General features: G+C 37.3%; 4 protein-coding genes and 2 non-coding genes across 8 annotated transcripts; 3 read left to right on the top strand and 3 right to left on the bottom strand.

Moving 5' to 3' along the window:
• Nucleotides 1-1,188: 1,188 nt before the first annotated feature.
• On the top strand, nucleotides 1,189-3,892 carry LOC112201404 (ubiquitin-conjugating enzyme E2 7). The gene is made up of 6 exons (XM_024342311.2): nucleotides 1,189-1,430; nucleotides 1,524-1,626; nucleotides 2,022-2,119; nucleotides 2,236-2,336; nucleotides 3,115-3,192; nucleotides 3,611-3,892. The coding sequence occupies exons 1-6, from the start codon at nucleotides 1,379-1,381 to the stop codon at nucleotides 3,686-3,688; spliced, it is 510 nt and encodes a 169-aa protein (XP_024198079.1). The 5' UTR covers nucleotides 1,189-1,378; the 3' UTR covers nucleotides 3,689-3,892.
• Nucleotides 3,893-5,500: 1,608 nt separating this feature from the next.
• LOC112181685 (CASP-like protein 4C1) lies at nucleotides 5,501-7,194 on the top strand. Its single transcript, XM_024320102.2, has 3 exons — nucleotides 5,501-6,082; nucleotides 6,348-6,483; nucleotides 6,571-7,194. Exons 1-3 carry the CDS (start codon nucleotides 5,853-5,855, stop codon nucleotides 6,790-6,792), a joined length of 588 nt encoding a protein of 195 aa, XP_024175870.1. The 5' UTR covers nucleotides 5,501-5,852; the 3' UTR covers nucleotides 6,793-7,194.
• A 201-nt stretch (nucleotides 7,195-7,395) lies between these two features.
• On the bottom strand, nucleotides 7,396-7,753 carry LOC112181769 (dolichyl-diphosphooligosaccharide--protein glycosyltransferase subunit 4A). The gene has a single exon (XM_024320199.2). It carries the CDS (start codon nucleotides 7,751-7,753, stop codon nucleotides 7,640-7,642), a length of 114 nt encoding a protein of 37 aa, XP_024175967.1. The 3' UTR covers nucleotides 7,396-7,639.
• Nucleotides 7,754-9,161: 1,408 nt separating this feature from the next.
• On the bottom strand, nucleotides 9,162-9,234 carry TRNAR-CCG. The gene has a single exon. It is a non-coding gene; the product is annotated as a tRNA-Arg (tRNA).
• A 1,116-nt stretch (nucleotides 9,235-10,350) lies between these two features.
• On the bottom strand, nucleotides 10,351-10,422 carry TRNAH-GUG. The gene has a single exon. It is a non-coding gene; the product is annotated as a tRNA-His (tRNA).
• A 1,319-nt stretch (nucleotides 10,423-11,741) lies between these two features.
• Nucleotides 11,742-15,140, top strand: LOC112182659 (UDP-glucuronic acid decarboxylase 5). Of its 3 annotated transcripts, none has more exons than XM_024321174.2 (12): nucleotides 11,742-11,894; nucleotides 12,535-12,623; nucleotides 12,737-12,823; nucleotides 12,909-12,996; nucleotides 13,153-13,244; nucleotides 13,399-13,463; nucleotides 13,543-13,631; nucleotides 13,947-14,024; nucleotides 14,106-14,199; nucleotides 14,318-14,384; nucleotides 14,494-14,598; nucleotides 14,747-15,140. In XM_024321174.2, exons 2-12 carry the CDS (start codon nucleotides 12,546-12,548, stop codon nucleotides 14,927-14,929), a joined length of 1,026 nt encoding a protein of 341 aa, XP_024176942.1. In that variant the 5' UTR covers nucleotides 11,742-11,894; nucleotides 12,535-12,545; the 3' UTR covers nucleotides 14,930-15,140. The 3 variants fall into 3 exon arrangements, with proteins under 3 accessions (XP_024176942.1, XP_024176944.1, XP_024176943.1); XM_024321176.2 differs by having other exon boundaries at nucleotides 11,755-11,909; XM_024321175.2 differs by lacking the exon at nucleotides 11,742-11,894 and adding an exon at nucleotides 12,241-12,317.
• Nucleotides 15,141-20,097: the final 4,957 nt, after the last annotated feature.

Raw genomic sequence — 20,097 nt, 5'->3', positions numbered from 1 at the left:
ATATACTCTTGACCCTAGGCCAATATTGAATCCACTGATGCAAATAAAAACGATAACAGTGTGACGTTAGCAAACAAATATGCATGTATAAGAATAAAGAGAGGTGGGTATTATTGCTCATATGCTCTACTTGCAAGTCCCATGTGAACATTTTTCAGATCAATCTATGATTACCAACAAGAATAAAGGGATCCCACATCGCAAAGTTTCAAATCTCCAACCACATTTGGTGGCTCTGGTGCTAGCGTAGGCACATTTTTGGTAATTTCAATGGTAGGGATACAAGATCCTTTAGGATAAACTAATAAAGACTACTCTATCTTGTAGACTTGTAATGACAAACTGGTAGCTATGTTGGTTTTGTTGGAGAGATGAAAGAGTTCTAGTTAACGTGAAAGAATGTTGCGGCCTGTATAGTCCTAATGTTTAGTGGCTTAGAGTATTTATCTCAAATTTTTGAGTTGGAATTTACCTCTTTCAGTTTAGTTTCTAGCATTTATCTTAAAATTCCGTAGTTGAATCTTGTTTCCTAATTTACCTCAAGTCACATTTTTTTTTTTGAGAATAACCTCAAGTCACATTAGAGTCAATTCAGGTTGAAAATTACACCATAAAAATCAAAGCCTAACTCTTCATGAATTTTCGGGTGATCACGAATTTTCGAAAAAATCAATCTAACCCTAAACTATACATGTGTAAACAAGAAATTTTAACTGTATAACATTATAATATAATGTGACATTCTATAATGTGATATCGGATGGTCTTTGTTTACTCAAACTATATGATAACATTGTACATTGTTCATATATACTCAAATGGCTTGGCCTCAGATCCCAATTTGAATATTTAATTCATAATCTCTAAAACTTATCTATAGTTTCGTACAAAAATCAAGTTAATTGAAAAACGAAAACTTGTCACGCAAATAATGAATAGTCTCATCCTCATTCCTCCGGCCCTTTCCTAGTCCTTACCTAATACAATACCGGCTTACAAAACAGGACACCTCAATCGTTTATCCCAACCCTAGTTCAAGAACGAAAACTTTCCCATCCTCGATTCTCCTTCTCTAAATACGAAAAAAGAACCCGAAAACAAATACGAAAACCAATACACCAATGTAATTGTTTTGGTGGCTTAATGGGTCGGCATGTGGCATGTTAAAATATTTTGGCAAGCATCCATATAAATACTCAATCGTTTCGGTTGATTTGAAGCACAGAGTTCCGTAAACCTTTATAAATTCCTTAAAATTTTGCCTCATCAATTTGGTGCTCTCTTCTATAAAACCCAACTCCTCCTTTTAATCCCTCGCACCCCAAAAACCAGCCATCCCTCCGGTTTCTTCTCTCTCTCTCTCTCTCTCCCTTCTTCCATGGACGCGCCTTCATCCCAAGCCAGTCTCCTCCTCCAAAAACAACTCAAAGGTCTCACACCCAACAACCCCCTGTTTTCGTTTTTCGTTTTCGTTTTTGGGTTTCTTGATTATTTATCCATGTTTCTTTTTTCTGTTTATGTAGATCTTTGCAAGCACCCAGTTGATGGATTCTCGGCTGGTTTGATCGACGAGGCTAATATCTTCGAATGGAACGTCACGATTATTGGCCCCCCTGATACTCTCTAGTGTGTATTCTGAAACCCCGAAAGTTGTTTCGTGCTTAAAACCATGTTTTTGTGTTCAAGTTTGGTTCTTTTTGGTTGGCCTCGATTAAAGATTATTGCTTTGGTGCATAGTAGTCTTGTGTTTTCTGCATGCGGGTTTGTGATCATTGTTTGGAATAAACAAGTATGGGTTTGTTGAATGCATGTTATGTGGTTTTGGTTTTTTGTGGTAATCTTGGCTATTATTGATGGAGTTAGCCTGTGATCACAATCTTCGTACTTTTTTTTTTATGATTGTGTGTTTATCAAACAATTTTGGATGTTGAGTTAGTTGTGTTATTCAATTAGTCAAGATATTTCGGGCCAATGAATGTTTAACTAAACCAATTGGTTGTTTTTGCGATTCCAATTTGCAGTGATGGTGGTTTCTTCAATGCTATTATGAGCTTCCCTAACGATTACCCTAATAACCCTCCTACAGTTAGTTTTACCTCAGAGATATGGCACCCTAATGGTAACTACCTGTCTTCTGAACATAATTGTTTAGTTTTGATTCTATATTGCCTTTCACACTTTAGTTCATCAATGGATCAATGTGCTGTTTCATGAATGTTTCTGTATAAATTACAGTTTACTCGGATGGAAAGGTTTGCATTTCAATTCTTCATCCCCCGGGTGACGATCCTAATGGCTACGAGCTGGCGAGTGAGCGCTGGAATCCAGTCCATACAGTATGTGCTTAACTTGTGTCTTGTCCTGTTGTTATATATTGTTTATTGTGCATTGCTGGAATGGAAGGCTTGTGGCTTTCGCTGTTTTATGGTTTCACTTGTTTAGTTCTAGACGTGTAATCCTATAAGCACAGATTTTTAGGGTGTAGTGTTGGTTGACAACTGTCTGACCTTTAGAGCAATTATGTAGGATTGGCCATCTGATGGCAGTAATTGGTTGTGGGCAACTGTAAGGAACGAACATGGGATTTTATGCATGCTTAAGTGTAGGAAAGAGTTGAGACTCGTTTTTTCAAGCTGAGATTTAAGCTTCAAGTCTTAGTGCTTTAGGTGCGTATGGCAAAGTTGGGTTCTGTACTAGAATTCTAAGCTATTGCTCTGTTGTTGAGACCAATTTGATCTCATGCGAGACACCGTCCTCAATATTTTGTAGACTGGGCTGCAAGAAGCTGAAGCAGAGAGTCAATAGACAGCTTGGTCTCAATATATTGATGGCAGTGTCTTGTACGAGATGACACGCTGGTCTCTTACAAGTAAATAGGAAACCACCATTTTTACTTTGATTGTGTTTGATGCACACTGTCCTGATTTGTAGTTAGTTTGATTAGATACATGTTTACATTTATCCACGCAATATAACCAAGTTTTTGCGGTTTCTGGCTTACACACAGATGACAGATTTTATTGCATCTACATTGTTCTTTGAATGTAGTAAGTAGTAACTATGCTTTACTATTCCCCTCTTATTGTAGTCTGCTGACTGATTGTTAACCTGCAGGTTGAGAGCATTGTGTTGAGTATAATATCAATGCTTTCAAGCCCAAATGATGAGTCTCCTGCAAATGTTGAAGCAGCGGTATGTGTTGCTTTGTTTCTTTGTCATATATTCTGTTATCAATTTTAACTATTAATTGTCCTTTACTAATATTGGAGATGTAGAATACAATGCTTCTGTTCTGGAACTTGGTACTCTGTTGATAAGATAGTTTCGGGGGATCTTCAATAGTCCCTTGCAATCTTCACAGGTGCCAATGTTTGCATCGGTACTACTCTCCCATATTTAACTCTGAAAAAGTGTTATAACTGTTGAGATTTCCTTTCTCTCAACTTTTTCCTTCCTAAACACTTTGCTCAGAAATATAGTTCTTTCAATGCCGAGTGGGCTTGGATGCAATAGTCTGGAATGATTAGTGTACTGGTGATGCGTATATGAATTGTCTTAGTCACATATTTTAGTTTAGCTATTTAGTTTGCTGACATAATTGTGTTTTCAGAAACAATGGAGAGAAGATAGATACGGTTTCAGGAAGAGAGTAGGTCGCTGCGTGAGGAAGTCACAAGAAATGCTATAACCCATCACATAAGATGCGGCCAGAAATACTTTTTGTTTTTTTCAAGGAGTGAGCTGTTTGCAAGTAGATCATTCCATTCCATTTTCTGTCTAATCTTGATCGTCCAAAACTGCTGTTTTGTTACTAGTTCAGCAATGAGATTTGGATATTTATACAAGTCCTCTTTATATGTTTGATCTTCTGTGCTTCGTTTGGTTTGTTCAATGTCTTCAAAATCTTAAGCTAAATGGGAACTCAGATGTTTCTCATATCTACTTCAAACTCTTTGCCTACTGCCTTTTCTCATATTTTCCGGGAAAAGCCCTCCGGTTTGAAAAGTGAAACAGCAATGCTTGCTTTCAATTTAAAACCCCGCCATAGATAGTCAAAGGGAGTGGAACACCAGTTAACATATTTGAAATATTTGCCTGGAAACCTTGTCATGTGGGTACTGTCAATCTCAGTGGTGAACCTTGGGTTGAGACATCACGCACACTTAAAAAAGTGTCATCAATCGTGTGACGATAGTTGCTTCGAAAAATTTAAGGGACCAAAGATTTCTAGTTGACAAGAGAAATAAGAATGTGAAAGTACGCAAGAATGATATGGACCAAGGGAGCTTTCATGACAATGGATTTCTCCCAATTTAATGACTGTCACGAGAGTTCCATTGATGCTATCGCCATGCTTTTAAACACGAGGTGCATGAAATCATTAAAATCATTTTCAGTGAGATTATGAATATGTATCTTTATCCAGGTCTAGTATCATTCATAGAACATGATTTGTCATGCCAATTATATGAACGGGTTTTTCATATGTGAAAGCTGGTTTTGCCGTTCATCGAATAGTGTTTTGGTGGGTAGGTTAGTGATGGGTCATGACTCATAAGTTCCGGTGTATATCTGACTTCTTGGCTGAGTGTGTTTCAAAGCTAATCATATCTTATGAAATATTTTAAGATATCGGTGAAAATTAATCAAATTTATAAAGAAATTTAGAGATTACTTATGATTTACTATTAAATTTTACTTGCAATTTGAATATCCGACAATCTTGGTTCTAAGTCTTTTCAATCAAATTGTCTAACCAACGAGCTCATCTGATCTACGGAGTCTTTTCAATCAGATTGCATAATCAACGAGCTTATCCGATCTACGAATAGCAAGCGGATAGCAAGTTATCATGTAAAAACACTTTTCTAAAGTTTATCTTTTGTATGTCGGGTGGAATAATTGAGGCATGAAATCAATGTTATTTCCATATGTCCCATGAATACTATAGCAAAATTACCGTTTTTTTCACTGGTTTACATTGCCTGGATGATGTTGTAAAATGTAAACTATGATATGATTAATTACATATATGCATACAAAAGTATAAAGTTGATGATGTGTTTGTACATGGATTAAACCTTAAGATTGTAAAGGTTTTTGTGCATTTTTTTCACATCTTCTTCCCAACAATTTAACTTTCTTGTTAAAACATAATAACATCCTCCTTTTAAAAATGAAAGAGATCATTTTATTAAAACAAAAAACGATTACAATTATGGACATGACATCTTGAATAAAAACAAAGTCACTGTATACAATAACATAACAATTAGAAAAATCATACGATTTTTTGAAATCTTGTGCTAGACTCGAACCCACAGTCAATCAATTTGATAGAGATCAAGAATTCTCACTACTTTTTTTAAAAAAAAATTTGTTTCTTTTCACATCAACAAAAGGAAAAAGAAAAAGGGCAAGAGGAAACAAAGCATAGAAAAAAAGAAGGAAAAGCAGAGCCCCCACAAGGCCACACTGCTACTTGCTGCTGTCTCATGTCCCTGGCTCACTGGCTGCTCTTGTTTATCATCTCTATCGCTCTCTGCCTGCTCTCTCTCTCTCTCTCTCTCTCTCTCTCTCTATCTTTCCTCCCTTGCTCTCTTTCTAAAACCCACCTTTGTTTCTTTTAGGCTTTTAGAGCTTTTGCTTCTTCCTTTTTCTCACTCTCTCACACTCCCATCTCAGGCCTTATCCCAATTCCCATGGAACCACTCTCCTCATCATCCTTTCCCGTGACTCCTCTCCCCCCCACCATTTCACCCTCAAAATCCCCATGATTTCTTCCCACTCTGAACCTCCTCCTCCTCCACCACCACTTCTTCTCCTCCTCCTCCTCCTACTCCTCAACCACCATGCGCTCCGCTCATCCCCAAAACGGCGGCGAAACCCCCTACCAAATCCCCACCCACCCTAACTTCCAGTCCACCGTCTCCCTCCGCAAGCTCCGCCGCTTCAACTACCTCATCCTCATCTTCCGCGTCGCCACCTTCAGCTCCTCCCTCGCCTCGTTCGTCTTCATGCTCACCACCTCCCGCGACTCCGACCCCTCCTCCCCTCGCTGGTACCACTTCGACGCCTTCAGGTAGTACTACTACTCCTGTCTCAATTCAAAAATGCCAAATCTTTTGCATCTATTTTTCAAATTAAAGCCGACTAAAGTTCCACTTTTTCGTTCCAATTACTAACACATCCTGCAAAAAGGTAGTAAATTTGCCAACAATTCAGTAGGCTCTTTTTGTTTTGTTTTTAATAAAGAGCCGGGTGCGGTCGCGCTCAAGTCTTACTAATACAACGTGACTCTAAACACATGAATAATTTAAACTAAACCGATTCGAAAATCTTGGCAGATTAGTGGTGGGAGCGAATGCGATAGTGGCGATATACTCGCTCTTCGAAATGGTGGCGTCGGTTTGGGAGATTTCCAGAGGCTCAACTCTGTTCAGCGAGGTGTTGCAGGTCTGGTTCGACTTCAGCCACGACCAGGTTCAAACTTTGCTCTCTTAATATTTTTAATTTTTGAACTTAAATGTAATTATAGAGGGGGGATTAACGAGAGGTGGGATCGTGTAGGTGTTCGCGTACCTGCTGCTGTCTGCGGACTCGGCGGGAACGGCGCTGGCGAGGGTTTTGAAAGGGATGGACACGTGTACGGCGTGGAGCGCGTTCTGCATAGAGACGGACATATCGATCGCCTTGGGGTTTGTCGGGTTTTTGTTCCTGGGCTTTTCGTCCGTGCTCTCGGGCTTTCGGGTCGCCTGCTTCGTAATCAAGGGTTCTCGTTTTCATCTTTAGAGAGAGAGAGAGGGGGGGGAATATTTGGGTGAGTCAGGGTGTTGGGAGGTTTACTGTGTTGCCATACTCTGATTTTTCAGAAGGAATTGACTGATGCGACGTGGATTAGGCGTGGGAGCCCAGTGGTGGGTGTGGTAGCTTTTTCTTTTTTTTCCATCGAGTATTTTGTGCAAGTGACGAGAGGCTGATGGTGGTGATGAGGAGGAGGAGCGGCATGAGCTGTGTGTATATACTACATAGGAAGGAGAGTCGTGTATTCTTCATGCATTTACGAACTCAATTTTATGGGCCTTCACCCGTTTCTGGAGAAGTACTTGTCAAAGTGTTTTTTTCGATAAATATTTCTAAATGAGATTTTGAAGGCGCTTGATATTTTGATTCAAACGCCAAGCAAAAACAAAAGTAAATCGCAAACGCTATTGAGTAGCATGATGTTGTTGATTGTATGTGGTTTTCGAATACCTATACTTCCAAGGAGATTTTCAGCATGATGGTGTTTAGTCATGCTAACAGTTCCTTCACATAATCCACATCATGAATTCAACACTTGCCATAGTACATGCTGGTAGTTTGCTACAATGCTTAGGATTTGGAAATGACTGGTTTAAAGAAATTCTACAGATAACATTAAGTACTTTGAGCTACATTATGATCTGTATACAAGTCCCAGACAAGTGCATATGGATTATGGAATTAGAAGGGAGAGGACATAATAGGAAGCGGATAAACGCTGAGGTAGTAGTAAAAGTTCAAGTGCTAACAAAATGCAATGATACATGTATCAACTAGGTCTTTTTGGAGTTCAATTGGTGTGTCCATTAGCAGATACGATACCATATTCTCACTCTCAGTGGCCTTCATATTTTGGGTCTGCCGTCACGTAATGATAAGCAATCACCAGGAGAAATATGAACATGCCAAGAACATTGGCTATTATGCCCAGTTGGTGATCATCAATCATCTGTAGAAAGAACTTATATTAGCGCTACAATACAAAACACCACAGCATTTCTGCAAATGAACATTTTCAGGCTAGAAGCACAGTCTATTGCATTCATCTATAAACCAGAGACTTTTGACTCACATGTAAAACAGTAGCATTGAAAATCAGAGTACGGCAACACATGTAGATAATGCTTTGTCATACTTCAGAGTTAGAATTATAGAAATTTCTATGTCTCCACTTTCAATACAGTATACTCACAGAGAACATAGTGCACATTTACACAGAAACAGACAAAGCTACTGAGGTCTGAGAAAGCATGCTCAGATATCAACTTTCAGTTAAAGTATTCTTTAAACTAAATTGAGCAAATTGTACACTATTAACATATCTTCATTGATGTTGATAGGCTACCAAGGCAACTTGAGCCATTGTAAATATCAAAGCATGAACATAGGCATCTTCAGTCATTGGGAATATATTCCTATATCAAGCCTCTTTTGGGTGAATATATTCAATTTCCTGCTTCTATTTGTTGAAATCAAGTAAACTATTTTCCAGTACCATCTCCAACGATAAAGTCACTCTACATGATCATGGTTTAGCATCAAAGGACAAAATGAAAGTCACTTTCCGTATTCTCTGTCATTTTACATATAATCAAGGGTATTTCAAGATCCCGTGGCCAGCAGATTTGAGGGACCTGGGTTAGTTAAAACACCCAATGGTTCGTGCGTCTGCAGTGCAGTGATTAGTCTGGCTATGCTGGGATACACTGCATGGGTGTGTGTGTTGGTTCTATTGACGTCTTCCACTCAAAAAAAAAAAAAAAAAAAAAAAAGGGTATTTCAAGATAGCCTATACTCACCAATTACATGGTACTTCTTCCAATTTTCCAAACAAGCGATACACAATAAGGCATCTCCAATTCCAACTAAGTAATCTGTAATTGTCATCAACAACTAAGTACCTAACATCAATTAGCTACAATTGGCTGATAACTTAATAGTAAAAGTCACCAACGAAGATAGGCATCTCCAATCTCTTACTGTAAGCATATGTTGTTTATTTAAGAAAGAGACTTTCTCCTCGCATCTTAAACTCTTTTTCGATACCTAGGCATCAACAATAACAGTACCACTTTCTCTCTTGATACCTTAATGTGGCGTCATCATCATTATACATGAAGCTAAAGCATACGCCCATATCTAATCACAGAATAACTAGGCAATCAGAATCACTCATTCCTCACTTATCCCAAGTACCTAACAAACATATTCACGGACCGCAATTGTATCCCACTCACAAAACGTCATTTTCAGTAGCAAACTAGCAATGCAAACGAAAACACAAACTCTAAATTGTCTTTCAGCCAGAAAATTTTCTTATCCACATAAAAACAAGACGCAAAATATGGAAACTAGCATGATCACAGTGGGATTCGAACCCACGACCTTTAGAGTCGGAGTCTAACGCGATATCCACTCCGCTATGTGACCGTAAGGTACCGTTTCCCCCTACATTTTCGCCTATTTACCAATCCCAATCGCTACGCTGCACCAAAATCTAACAAAAACCACCAAACTTTCTTAGGGTTCTACGCTAACAATCATAATCGGAAATTTACTTGTATTTCAACATAGCTAAACGTAATTCCAGAATAAAAACACAGGGTGGAAAATTATGAGCGATTCGAAAGTGGGTATTGATGAGAGTGGTGTATATGAGTGTGATCTGGGATTAGATAGAGAGATGAGGTACCTTGGTGAAGATCAGAGGCGAAAACGACGAGAGGCGCGAGCAGATCTTCGATGCGCAGACCAGACTTGAGTTGAAGTCGCGAGTGAAGCAGAGAAGAACCGCCTTTTTACTCAACTACCTCGCTCCGACCCGAAGAAGTAAAACAGTTGACTAGTTTTGGGCCGGTACTTTCATGGCTTGGTTTAATACATACAGCCCACTTGGGATGGTTTCTAGTAAAAGACAGACAAAAATAAATAAAAAAATTAAGAATATTTTTCCATTGGTTTCTAGTTATGGTTTGTTGAACTTACCAAGTGGATTTGGAATCTAAGCCAAAGTAAAGACCAACACCTACAGTACTTCTCTAACGGTAATACTGATTTTTCATGCAAAGTATGTAATAAACTGAGATATGAATTTCACTTTGATTCTACTTTGTATATCTTATGTGCTTAACACATAAAATTCAACAAGAAATATATTAGGAGAAGACAATATGCATTGTGACTAGTCATACCTAAATGTTTGACGTGGACATTCAACTTATCAAAAGAGATTTAGTTGCTAACAACTTTATCTAACAATAAGTAGTATTAACTTTCCATACAATGTAGCTTAATTTCATATATAATAACTCAAAATGATTGAAATTATGCTATGATTACCCTTTAAATTAAACTTTTGACTTTCAACTTAAAGGATCATTAACGTAGAGTTCAAATTGTAAGCAAAAAGAGATGAGGGTTTGAATTTATTGTTGTTAGTAGTTGCTTTACTATCCAATAAGGACTTGTATGCTTGTGTAGTTGTGTAGCAAAATATTCCAATAGAGGGTTCAAAATTTAGAAAAAATAACCAAAAAAAAAATAGAGTGTGGCTGCTGGGATTCGAGCCCAGGTCTCCACGGCCACAACGTGGAATTCTCACCACTAAACTACAGCCACAAAGTTGAAACATTATCACAAAAAATAATACATATATTATGATATAGTAGTTTGGTGAATTGATAAAATAGTCAAACGTAGTGCGTTGGATCTGACGCTGCAGATATATATCTCTTCTGCGAAGACGTGCACAGACTTCTCATGTACTTCCCTTGACCAATACAGGTCCATCCGTGCCTGATCTCATTCAAGAGTAATGATCTCCTGTTTCTCACCACCGACGTTGAGAGATTTTTTTTTTTTTCAGAACATTTTAATGAGCTTGGTTAAGTTCAGAGAAACTATACAGTTGAAGAAATTAAAGCCTTGGTTGAAACAAGCAAATATTTCAATAGTTAGTTATAGACTATCAGATATTGCATATAGAATGATCATTTATTCACTTCTTCTTTAATATTTTACAAAAAAACATTATTGAATTTAGGAGCTAAGTTCGTTTTTCCTAGTATATAAACCTGTATTTCAAATCCTACCTACGAGCGTCAACAAAACTAATCGAGTCGAGTTGTTATCTCAATAGATTAAAATTGATTGGTTTTCCATATACTTTAACCATCGTATCATCGATGCTGATTCAAGTTGCACGTCCAACAATTGCTAGGCATATTTCCAAAATTGTACTCTTCAACTCAAAAAGTCAAAAGACAATAGTTTGATTATTAAAGTTGAAACTTATATTATGAATCTCATATACCATTACAATCACATTATTGATGACTTATATGAAGCTATTAAATCTCATATTAAAACTTAGCAATGTCAACAAAACCAATCAAATCAAGTCATTTTCTTATTTCACAAGTATTGGCTGGCTTCTCGAAATTGTTAACCAGCATGTCAAACATTTTAGGCCCTAAACCAATTCACATTGCACTCCCAATCTTGGCTAGACATGGCTACCAAACTATCATCATTAACTCAGTAAATATTAACTGAAATCCAAATTTCTTATACATACAAGGTCACAATCACATTATTGATTTTGTTTGATCGAATTACCCCATTATTTAATAACTAAAAACTGTTCGATACAAAGTTCTTAGACAGAAAGAATAAGAATTTATATATTCGTTTCCAATTAAAATAAGTTATCTACACGATCGAAATATAAGTTTATGTAAAAAAAAAAAACCCAAGTGGCAGTTTTCCATTGGCCATGCACCGTAGTTATTATGCGCGTCATCGCGCGGGAATTCCTCCAGACTGAAAGGGAAGCCTGTGGGGAAGTGAAACTAGATGAAGAGGACAGCGAGCATCAGAGTTGGATCCAATTACAACATGACGTGGCATCCCGCGATTTCCGTTCACACCTCACATCACCCTCTCTCTCTATTTATGTTACCCATATCCGTGTTCGACATGGTCTAGGAAAAGAAACCCACCTTAAAATCTCAAACCTTGGAACTGTTTAGGAACCTTGGACTAAGAACAAGCGAAGAAAAAGAAGAAGGAACCGTGGTTTTAATAAAGAGGTGACGGCATTATTGGTATTGATTTCGATTTAATTTTCATTAATTTTTTTCTCTTTTGGGTTTGTAATTGTGGATGGTTAAGCATTGTGGGTGAGAGAGAGAGAGAGAGAGTGTGTGAGATTCAGATTTCAGATCTGAAATTAAAGCTGGTGTGGTCTCTTTGTTTTGATGATTTTCTACTTTTCGTGATTTTGAAGCAATTCTTCTCTGTCTTCAGTTGGTAGAGTTTGGTAGTGTGATATTATTGCTTTTATTCTTCTTTTTTGGTTTTGGAATATACCCGTATTTTGATTTTGTTTATTTCCCTAATTTGGGTCTGACCCCCATTGCATTGTGTATATAAAGCTCGCTTCTTTATCTCATACTGCACCTGCACTCATCTGAAAACAGCTTAGGAAATTTGGGCTTTTTCCTTAAGTTCAGGTGATCTGAGCTCAAAATCTTATCCAGATTTGTGCTTTTTTCAATATTTGTTAAGACCCTTCTTTTCTCTTTTGAAAGTTGAGTTCATGGTGTCTGAACTTTCTGCTGAGTTTACGATTTGTTTTTGAATATGAGATTGTGTGTTGATAGATGAGTGTGTAATTAGTGGTTGTGAATTTGATCTGAGATATTGAGGTTGTGACTGTTTGGGGTGCAGGAGTTCATCAAATGGCTACTAATGGAGAACATGCTTCTACCAAACCGCCTCCAACCCCCTCTCCTCTAAGGAATGCCAAATTCTTTCAGGTGACATATATGGTCAATTATTTGTTGGAGTGAAGTGTTCAACTATTATATCTATGGCGGTGTTAGTATGTTGTTGTCTGTCATATTTATATCCAAATGTTTACTGATGGCAGGCAAATATGAGAATTTTGGTTACTGGAGGAGCTGGATTCATTGGCTCTCACCTAGTTGACAAGCTGATGGAAAACGAGAAGAATGAGGTTGACCTTCTTGTTCTATTTATGAAGACCTGGTATTCATGATTGACTAGTGTGTTTATACATTTTCAAATGTTGTTTCTGTCAGGTTATTGTTGCAGATAACTACTTCACTGGCTCAAAGGACAACCTTAAGAAATGGATTGGTCATCCAAGATTCGAGCTTATTCGTCATGGTATGACTTTTTATTTTATTTTATATTTTTTATTCATAGCTTGTGTACCCATCTCTCATGAAACAATCTGCCATTGCTGTTGTATGAGATAATTGTCATGTCACGAATATACATTGTTTGTGTTTTAAATAAATTTGTGTTCTTTTCTTCATGAAGATGTCACCGAGCCATTGCTGGTTGAGGTTGATCAAATATTCCATCTTGCTTGCCCTGCTTCTCCGATCTTCTACAAACACAATCCAGTAAAGGTGTGTTTATATTTCAAGTTTGTTTTTGAACAGTAAAGACTTGAATATATGTCTATCCCAATACTTTTGTTAGATCAAGTATAACTGAGCTTCAAAGAACCCCAATCAACGGTGATTCATTCTCTTATTTACCCAAATTTTTGTTGTTTGACAGACAATAAAGACAAATGTGATCGGTACATTGAACATGCTGGGACTGGCCAAGCGAGTTGGAGCGAGGTTTGTGACTGTCAACCTTCTGTCTACTCTGATATGTCATTGTCTTTTCGTTTCTCACAGTGATGTAAATTGATCTCAGGATTTTGCTCACTTCTACTTCGGAGGTGTATGGAGATCCTCTTATTCACCCTCAGGTTGAGAGCTATTGGGGAAATGTGAATCCAATTGGTATGTTTTTCATCTATCAATAGTAGCAGATGCTACATACTTTCAGTTGGATTACCTTTAATTCTTGGGGATGAGTATTTATGGTCTTTAAGATGCAAAGAACAATGCGTTTTAATATATAATTCTATGAGGCTTGCCTTTTTCTCTTAAAGTTCCCTATATACATTGTCATCTTACAATTGAGGTTTATATTGTGACATGATACAAACTATGGCTTCTCCCTGTCATTTGCACAAAATCTTTAAACAACTGCACGTCAACTGCACTAGCATGAGGCACATATTAACCGCTTGCGTGTTTGACATTATACAACAGGAGTTAGGAGTTGCTATGATGAGGGAAAGCGAGTGGCTGAAACATTGATGTTTGATTATCACAGGCAGCACGGCATAGGTCCCATCTCCTCCCTTTCTTTTTCTTCTTCTGTTAATACTTCATTTTGTTAACTTTCTCTTGAGATGATCCTTGTAACAGAGATCCGGATTGCTAGGATTTTCAACACTTATGGACCTCGCATGAATATTGATGATGGCCGTGTCGTCAGCAACTTCATAGCCCAAGCTATCCGGTTAGTGTGATTAAGCATTGCTTTTGTTATCTACACCTACACATTATGTGATGCTTAATGACATTTTTATCCTTGTGCTATTGTAACGGGGTCACATTTATGTTGTCTGATTCTGTAGGAATGACCCCTTGACTGTTCAAGCACCTGGAACACAGACAAGGAGTTTCTGTTACGTCTCTGACATGGTAAGCATGAGTTGATTATTTTGCTTTTTTTTTTTTTTTTGGGTAATCTAATTAGCAACAGGTGGTATTCATCTTCCCCTTAATTAATCCTTCATTGTAAATGTTCAAGGTTGATGGCCTTATTCGACTTATGGAAGGAGACAACACTGGTCCAATCAACATTGGGAATCCAGGTGAATTTACAATGCTCGAACTCGCAGAGAATGTCAAGGAGGTCAGTGTTGTATCTGCAGTCAATTTTTTGGTCCATTTGTCACCCAAGTTTACATTCTCAGTATCCAACATCATTATGACTTGTTATGTATAGTTCAGAAATATGGAATTTATACAAGGAACTAAATATTTTGTCCACATGATTGTAGCTTATCAATCCTAAGGTGGAGATTAAAATGGTTGAAAACACACCTGATGATCCTCGGCAGAGGAAGCCTGACATCTCAAAAGCAAAGGAGTTACTGGGATGGGAACCAAAGGTCAAGTTGCGTGACGGTCTGCCCCTCATGGAAGATGATTTCCGTACAAGACTTGGTGTCCCCAGAAATTAATGAAAATGTAGCATAGAAATCGAGGGTGATGGAGGTGCAATTTTGTAAATTCGCTTGCCTCCATTGTGTGCGACACATCTTTACTCCATATGTTTCTCAAGCAGAAGAATAAGTGATTTTATTGTTTTATTGTCGTGTTATGTTTATTTACTCAAAACATTTGGAATGTATTCGATTTTATATGAAAGAGCGTTTTTGGTTTTGTGTTTAAGTGTATGCTTTGTCGAGCAAAGTTGATGGTTATCACTTCAATTACTAGTATCGTGATTTTGGGTACCAAGTTGCTTAGAAGATTTTGTTGATTCTGTGAGACCATCAGAAAAATGACATGAGAAGTAGAGGGCCTTTTGAATCCCATGAGCAATGCCTCGGTCTAACTAAAACTGTCATATTTTGAGAGTGATATTATGAAATCAGGGGAGAATGTGGAGAAATGCAATTGGACCAATAGGCCTTGTTTAAGCACTAAAACCACAAGTTCTATTGTTGAAGCTTTTTTGTCAGAACGTCCATAGAACCATTTCTTGCAACTTCTTCTATCATGAGATGTTCGCTTCTCCAATCTGCTCCAGTATGATGAAATTCCCAATAAACCGGGTTAATAACAATCTTCTCCAGAGCAATAGCAGTCTCACGGTGGTGATACCTTACTATTTCTAACACCTTGAGGTAACGATGTTAGCATGTAGTTACTTCTCCATATTTTGGCACGAATGATTGGAGTGGATCACAACTAAAATAAGAATCTATGAATTTCATTTTCAACACACAGAGTGCACAAATGAGGGAATGCCTTGAGGAAAGAGGTCAGACGCAGACTAGCTCGGCTAGCAATTTTCTGCAAAAACTAGCAATTCAAAACGCTTGGGATTTGGTAAGTTGCATGATTCTCATGAGAGCGTGTAGCTGACAAATGTAAATATTTCAATACAAGATGAAAGTTGGCCAAAAGGGAGATTGCCAAAGACTTGAGTGCAGTGGGTTGATCCAGATTGCCAGTTACTGCTACCTTCACCAAAATATTTGGTATAATACACCAATAACCTTTCAAGATTAGGGCAGTTACGTCCACAAAAAGTCTCCAACAATTTTTTTTTTTGTTCAACTTGATGGATAATATGATACATTATAGTAAACAAGTCATTATTGCTAACTAAATCGACTTAGATAAAGTCGATCAACAACACATAATTAAAAATCATTGTAAGATTTTGTATCTACTTTAGGGCACAAATTCGTATGTAGAAGTAGAATGGAGGAATTGAGATGTAGTTCTCGATCCCTTAGGTTTAGCATGTGTAGATTTCAGCCATGCTTTTTTTTTTTTAAATTGGGCAAAAATGTTAATAATGTGGCAAATAATTGATCCAATTTGCAACTGTATCATTTATCTCTTGTTGTTTTTGTTTTAAATGAAATTTAAGTTTTTTTTATTCTTATACTTTTTCTTTTTTCAATCAAAAAAGGTATCGAAACTTCATCATGCGTATCAAATGCAAATCAAGGGACAAGTAATTAGCCTCACTAACAACCTCTTTCGATCAAATTTGGGGTAAAAAAAAGCGGCACACAAATGCATCTTAAAAATTTAGTCATTAAGATACATTAATATATGCAAGTATTTTTAGGTCAATATATTAAAAAAAAAAAAACAACGATAACAAAACTTTAACGACAAGGATTATAAAAGGATGTTGAAGACTTTCAATTCAAATTGGAAAATTCAATGTTATTAGAGACTCTATCGATCCTTTCCTTATAACAACAATATGATGTTATTTTTGTTTGCTTTTGTTAGGACTCTCTTAGGAGAATATATTCTATCCTAACAAATTGAGGATTAATCAGTAAACCAATATGACCTTGATTTCCTAAACTAAAACTAAAAGCTAAGGTTTAATGCTCTATATAAAGCATAGCATAGTTGGGATTCCCAACTTTCGTAACCAAGGTTGGAGATAGAGAGTTGGTGATCGATCGATCAAACTAGGTACAGGCTTGCTTTGTACTTGTGATAATGGACAGGGTGATCTACCTTCAGTTTTCGGCCGGCCAAAAGCTTTTGTGGTATGCGATCGGAGAACAAGAGGCTCAAAGTGATGAAGAAATTGATAGCATCAGGAAACTGGATCTTCCTCAATTAGATTACTAGCTGATTAACTTCAGCGTCACAGTCGTCAATTCCCGCCTCTACCTCATGGGTGGAACCAAAACCAAAACCAAGGGATATTTCCCAACCGAAATGGATAAGCGCAGCACTCAGAACCTCGACGGTTATCTCTCCTTAGATTTGCTCGCTGCTTCCCCTAATTGGCTCGCATCCCTCCTTAGATTTGCTCGCTGCTTCCCCTAATTGGCTCGCATCCGATGGTGGCATGGACTACCCGGCCTACATTCAACACTCTACACTAGGGGTCGGTTCCTGTACTCTACACTCGGTGACGCTGCCGCCACCTGGGAAAAAGTCCCGACTTTCTTTGACATTTTGGCCACGGAGGAAGGTCGCCCTTTCTCCTCATTTTCTAGACTAGTTGCTCTGATGGAGAACAAGCTTTTCGGCTACTGCGCCACTAACCTGATTTTCTACCCCAGAGTGGAAGCTTATAGACAAAGCTTATAAAGGTGTGTAAAACGCGGTACAAACTGGTCGAACCGGCTGAAATTGACCAATAAGTATTGTTAGGTTCATATTTTTTAACTTTTAAAATTGAAAGTCATTTCAATATTGGACCAAACAATGTATGAACTGCACTGGTTTGGATTTTATTATGCTTAAACCGCGATATATGAACCAACCGATATGTTTCAAATATAATAGAAAAAAGTTTTAACTTTATACCCGTACAACATATATATTTATTTTCCTAGTTTGTTCTAAGTAAGTTTTAGATCTCAAATTATAATTTTATTCTCAAATGATATACTACTGTATTGAAATCCAAGAAGCAAAGGCCTAGAACCCTAGTATATAATTGATGCAATTGCGATTGCCTCTCAATATTTGTCACTTCAGTGTATTGCATCTCACAAATGCTTTGATATTGACCAAAGCTTTGGTATTTTACCATGTTCCTAAACAACAGGTTAATAATATAAAGGTTAAAAACTTAAAAACACCCAACTGAACGAACCAAATCATCTTTAATTGGACTGGATTGCATCAAGCGAAACTTATTTTTCTTGATGATCGGTTGTCTCTTTTTAAATAAGAGGATCAAAGGATTTCACTCCTACCCCCATGGTGACTCGAATCGGTTGTCCAAAATGCCTAAACCGCTCATTTTGGCATAGAGATGGTTTACCATTCCAACTCAATTCATGTGCAGCCCTACACACAAATGCATCCTAAAAATTTAGTCATTAAGATACATCATCGAAAAAAATGCTAGTCAGTATTCTCTCAAGGTTCATTCTCTCAGGTCTTAACGATGTAATGCTTAATTCAAAGGGGATTTTGGATTTGAAAAAGACTACAAAGGTAAGATTTAGTGGATTAGTGGATATGACTTTTTTTTTTTTAGCCATGTACTATGGAATGTAGTTCCACCATCGAAACTAATTTTTTACATTAGTAAGTCAAAAAGAGGAACGTATGTGTTTAAAATCATTATATTATAAGGAGAACAAACTATTATAATATTATACTACATGATGTGAGATTGTGAGAATTATCATCATAATATCAACTTGTTAAGCAAGAAGCCCCCCTTTCTCCCATCCTAAGTGGGTTCAACTATAAAACCTCTAAACCTTCTTTACAATCATAATGGTTAGATAACTTGTATGTTGATAATATTTCAATTCAAATTTGAAACGCTCATCCAACATTGATTTAAGAGTTTTTATGAGCCGTCATTAGACACTCTCTCGATCGTTTCCTTATAACAACAATATGATGCGATTTTTGTGTGTTACTGCTACGATTCTTGTAGGAGAATTTGTGTATGATTTTGCTTTCCTATAACTATAAGATTAATTCAAGTTAATGCTCCATATAAAGCATAGGTGGGATTCTATCTTCGTAGCCAAAGTTCAAAAGCTAGAGTTAGTGAACGATCGTGTCGCTCGATCAAACTGGTGTAGGTTTTCTTTGTGCTTGTGTGACATGGACAGGGTGTTCTACCTTCAGTTCTCGGCTGGCCAAAGAATTTTTTGGCTACATACATAATCTTCCTCCTACGCCAAAAGATAATCATCATCATCTTGCACTTATCCATCCACATCCTCAATATCCCTATCCATTAGTCAAAAGTCAAAGTCATAGTTTATGGACAATAGATAATCTAGCTGGCTGGTTTAGAAATTTAAAAAAAAAAATGGGAAAGAGAATCTTGCACCTTTAAGTTTTTCTTCTCTATAAGACAAAAATTATACATAAATTATTGGAGTTGCTCAACACTTCTTTTCTCAGAATGTCCATAGCACCATTTCTTGCAAATGTTTCTATAATGAGATGTTCAACTCTCCTCTCAGCTCCAGTATGATGAAATTCCCAGTCAAGAGGATTAATAACAATCTTCTCTAGAGCAATAGCAATCTCTATGACGTGTCTGACATGTTCCACAACATTTAAATGATGGCAATACTTTACTATTTCTAATACCTTCAGGTAATGATGTGGGCATGTGCTAACTTCCTCTCCATATTTCGGCATGAATGATTGACTTGGATCACAACTGAAATAAGAATCTATTAATTGCATCTTCAACGCAAAGAGTGCAAAAATGGGTTCACAAGCTTCATACGCAGTACTATTAGGCTGACCAGTAAACGGAATTCATAATTCACAACCATACGATTAATGGATTCAGCAAGCATATGTTAAAACCTGAACAAATATCAATTACTAAATGACTTTGTGACTACATACCTAACTTTCATCCTATGCCAGAATGTAATGGTCATCATGCTGCACTGCTCCATCCACAATATGCCTATTCATGAATCAAAAGTCAAAATCAATTATTAGACCAAAATAAAGTTTATGCCCAGTAGCTAATCTAGCTGGTATGGGAAAGAGACTTACACATCAGAGGTGATGTTAAGCAAGGTTGTGTCAAATCCAACATCTTCAAACCTACACATCCCATGTGCCACCCTTACAGCTGAGAAGTAATCATCCAATACAGTTTTTCCTTCAATGACTCCGTGATGCAGTCGAAGATCAA

Source organism: Rosa chinensis, chromosome 1 (genome assembly GCF_002994745.2).
Source record: "Rosa chinensis cultivar Old Blush chromosome 1, RchiOBHm-V2, whole genome shotgun sequence".
In the NCBI taxonomy this organism is placed as follows: Eukaryota; Viridiplantae; Streptophyta; class Magnoliopsida; order Rosales; family Rosaceae; genus Rosa; species Rosa chinensis.
This window is presented reverse-complemented; position numbering and strand designations above follow the sequence as displayed.

Bases quoted from the DNA above. Each gene is read 5' to 3' on its own strand.
- LOC112201404 (XM_024342311.2), top strand. From the start codon at position 1,379: ATGGACGCGCCTTCATCCCAAGCCAGTCTCCTCCTCCAAAAACAACTC. The intron at 1,627-2,021 runs GTGTGTATTCTG...TCCAATTTGCAG, and splicing joins GGCCCCCCTGATACTCTCTA to TGATGGTGGTTTCTTCAATG. The intron at 2,337-3,114 runs GTATGTGCTTAA...GTTAACCTGCAG, and splicing joins GCTGGAATCCAGTCCATACA to GTTGAGAGCATTGTGTTGAG.
- LOC112181685 (XM_024320102.2), top strand. From the start codon at position 5,853: ATGCGCTCCGCTCATCCCCAAAACGGCGGCGAAACCCCCTACCAAATC. The intron at 6,083-6,347 runs GTAGTACTACTA...AAATCTTGGCAG, and splicing joins TACCACTTCGACGCCTTCAG to ATTAGTGGTGGGAGCGAATG. The intron at 6,484-6,570 runs GTTCAAACTTTG...GGGATCGTGTAG, and splicing joins TCGACTTCAGCCACGACCAG to GTGTTCGCGTACCTGCTGCT.
- LOC112181769 (XM_024320199.2), bottom strand. From the start codon at position 7,753: ATGATTGATGATCACCAACTGGGCATAATAGCCAATGTTCTTGGCATG.
- LOC112182659 (XM_024321174.2), top strand. From the start codon at position 12,546: ATGGCTACTAATGGAGAACATGCTTCTACCAAACCGCCTCCAACCCCC. The intron at 12,824-12,908 runs GTTGACCTTCTT...TGTTTCTGTCAG, and splicing joins TGGAAAACGAGAAGAATGAG to GTTATTGTTGCAGATAACTA. The intron at 14,200-14,317 runs GTTAGTGTGATT...CTGATTCTGTAG, and splicing joins TTCATAGCCCAAGCTATCCG to GAATGACCCCTTGACTGTTC.